The sequence below is a fragment of the Arachis hypogaea genome, chromosome 2 (assembly GCF_003086295.3).
Source record: "Arachis hypogaea cultivar Tifrunner chromosome 2, arahy.Tifrunner.gnm2.J5K5, whole genome shotgun sequence".
Classification (NCBI taxonomy): Eukaryota; Viridiplantae; Streptophyta; class Magnoliopsida; order Fabales; family Fabaceae; genus Arachis; species Arachis hypogaea.
Window position 1 is genome coordinate 86,091,268 of NC_092037.1, and position 3,106 is coordinate 86,094,373.

A 3,106-nucleotide genomic window follows, 5' to 3' on the forward strand; every position below is an offset into this window, starting at 1 on the left:
TCAGCTACCATCAACGCCGGCGACCTCCTCCTTCCTCTCTTTTGAGTAACTGTTGGCCCTGTGAGCGATCCTCAATCTCATACCCATTAATGGATGCTTCCTAATCAGGACAACCTTTCCGGATAATGGATCTTCAATGCTACAAACATCAAAATAATCAGGATAATCGGCCAAAAGAGTCTTCACATAATCATGAGGAAAACCCAGATCCCATTTTAGCTTCTCAATTACATAAAGTGGCAATTTTCCCATACCAGCAAGCATCAGAAGCCTTGCAATCCTATGAACAATGTCTACACGATTAATGAGACATTTGTGGATATCCATTTCTTCTTTGTGTAGGCATAAAGTATGAGGTGTGAGCTTAACATGTGGAGGGAAGCCACGATCTGGTTGGAATTGCATGAAAATACAATGATACTTGTCTATAAATTTGGTGGTTGTCATCGAAAGGTTGAGGGGTTCTTTCAATAGAGAAGCATTGTATAAGGAGAGGGATTTAGAAGTAGATGAAACTATTTCATTCTTGAAGGAAATAGCCTGTTTAAAATTTTTCTCTTTAAGGATTGCATTCAACTATGTTGACCAAAGGACAAAACGTCCAGCACAAACTTTTGTGCCATTCAACTATGTTCTATTTTAATAAAATGCTATAGCATTGCCTAATCCACTGGAATAAGGCTTAATTGTTTTTGTCAACTGTATTCAATTAAACCCTAATCTACTCAAATTGTGTAAACATAACCTACAGAAGAATTCTCAAATTATAGGAAAATTACAACAGGTGAAGGGAGTGGACCAAGTAAAGCTGTAAGGGTCATATGTGTAGTTAAAATATTTAGTATGACAGTTAGCAACATCACAACATTCCCTTCCCAATGCAGCAAACAAAACTTTTCTGAAATTCGGCAGCATCTCAGTAGTACATAGTACATTTCCCAAAGTCAAACAAACAATGAATTCAACAGTCAATTATAGATAGAGAGTGTAGATCAAATAATCAAGTCTCACTGAATCAAAATTGAAGTTCAATATGCATTAAGAACTCAGCATCACTAAGCAAAAACGAAAACAAGTAACATGAACCATAATCAAGCATAGTGAAAACCAAGTAGTACAATCAACATAAGTACAGCACAATGGCTTGAATCAAATGAATTAGCTCATTTTAAAACAGGGATGTGGCATCAGACAACAAAATGAGCACATAAGAGTTCATTCTTAACCAAAACAGGCAATGAAAATTTACACAGCAGCAGTGTAAAACATCAGTCTCAGCAATTTTCATTAACCAACCCTAATCCTAACAACTCAAGAACAATTGAACAAACTAAATATAATAAACTACAAACAGTGATTGAACAGACAGCAGCATTAAGCAAGCAAGACCTAATCCACTATCCACGCCAGATTCTCTAACAACCTAATGTAACTAACTAATCTAACCAAATTGAAATTAGCTAAACAAAACTAACTAAACAATATTAATTAACTAATTGCAATAACAGAGTCAATTAAACAGAGAGAAAGAAGACTTGGGAAGCACAGGGGTGGTAATGAGAGAGAGAGAGGAAATGATGGTTGGGCCCAAGTAGCGACGGTGGTGCACCGGTAGAGAGGCGGCGGTGCGGCGGCAGTGGGTCACCGAGAAGCTTGTCGTGGACGAACGGTGGGTTATAGGAGGGTGAGAAGAGAGAGAGAGACTAATGGGAGTAAGGGAGTGAGAAAGGGAAGAAGACGTGAAAAGAGAGGAAGGAGGAGGCCGCCGGCGTTGATGGTGGCTGAAGGAGGCGCCGCTGTGCGGCGGTGATGGAGGCAGGGGCCAAGGAAGAAGAATGGAAAGGAAAAAGGACGAAGGAAGAAGAAAAGGCAGAGAAATTCGAAACAGGATTTGGGAAAGTTACAAAAACGGCGTCGTTTTCGTCTCCAGGGACTTATATGTCCTGTTACGAAATGCTCCATGCCATCTGGCCTCTGTTACGGCCACCTCAACGCCACCTCTGCCAGCTCATCCTTTTTCGTCTAGTGCAAACGGCTGAATTCAACAGAAGGACATAAATGTCCACGTTTTTCAGGGGTCAGAGGCTTTAATGTATTTTCCATTCCTTGAGAACGAAAATGTCCGCGAAAAAAAAAGGTCAGGGACGAAAATATCCTTTACTCTTATTTTAGTTATGTATAGTACCGCATGATATGCATGGTATTTTAGATATTAAATGTTGGGCAAATCACTGAAATAAGTCAAGGAGAGCAAAAAATTACACAAATCAGCCAAATCAAAAACTGGTTCATGAATCAACCAGTCCATGTTTCTATATAGTTCGAATCAACCTAATTCAAACTCTATTTACATGTAATTCGAATCATACTGATTCGAACTACACACACGCACACACCCACTAATTCGAATCAACCTGATTCGAATTACACACACACAGTAATTCAAATTAAGGTGATTCAAAATACACACCCAAGCACGCGTTCCTAAGTAATTCAAATTACACAGGTTCGAATTATACAGGGCCAAACGTGTATAAATATGGTATGGATGTGAGTTGATCTCATCAGAGTGAGAAAATGGCTAGTGAGGAGCGTTTTGTAGTGTTGGTTCATCACAGATGATCGATTAAGAGGAAAACACGATCTGGTGTGAAGTTCACCGATAAGGATCCTCTCAGTACTTTTATGAGGCCTACAACGAGTTATGATGACCTTGTGAATTTTATACTACAGAAACTTGGTCTGCAAGGCGTGAAATGGGTTAAGAAGTTATTCTATCGCATTCTGATCTTAGTGCTGTAAGAAATCGTGAAGTATGATTGTTTCAGATCGGGAGTGATGAGGACTTGCAGGTCATGTTTCATTGTCGTCGGCAGTTTCCGGAGGTTAGGACACTTGAGCTGTTGGCGAAGTTGGTTGATGTGGTATCTAGCTTGGGGGGTTCGAACGGAATACCCACACTATAGGCATGGTAGTCGGTTCAAGCTCCAGACCTATTGGTGCATCTCTGTCCGTCCCTGTGAATAAACCTCCGGTCGAGCCTGTCGCCTCCCCGTCGTTCGCTGTTGATCTCAACTGTAGTGGAGGCGGAGAGGTTGGAATAGGG

General features: G+C 40.5%; 1 protein-coding gene across 1 annotated transcript; it reads right to left on the reverse strand.

Annotated features, from left to right (window-relative positions):
* LOC112727335 (protein WHAT'S THIS FACTOR 9, mitochondrial-like) lies at positions 1-447 on the reverse strand. Its single transcript, XM_025777039.1, has one exon. It carries the CDS (start codon positions 445-447, stop codon positions 1-3), a length of 447 nt encoding a protein of 148 aa, XP_025632824.1.
* Positions 448-3,106: the final 2,659 nt, after the last annotated feature.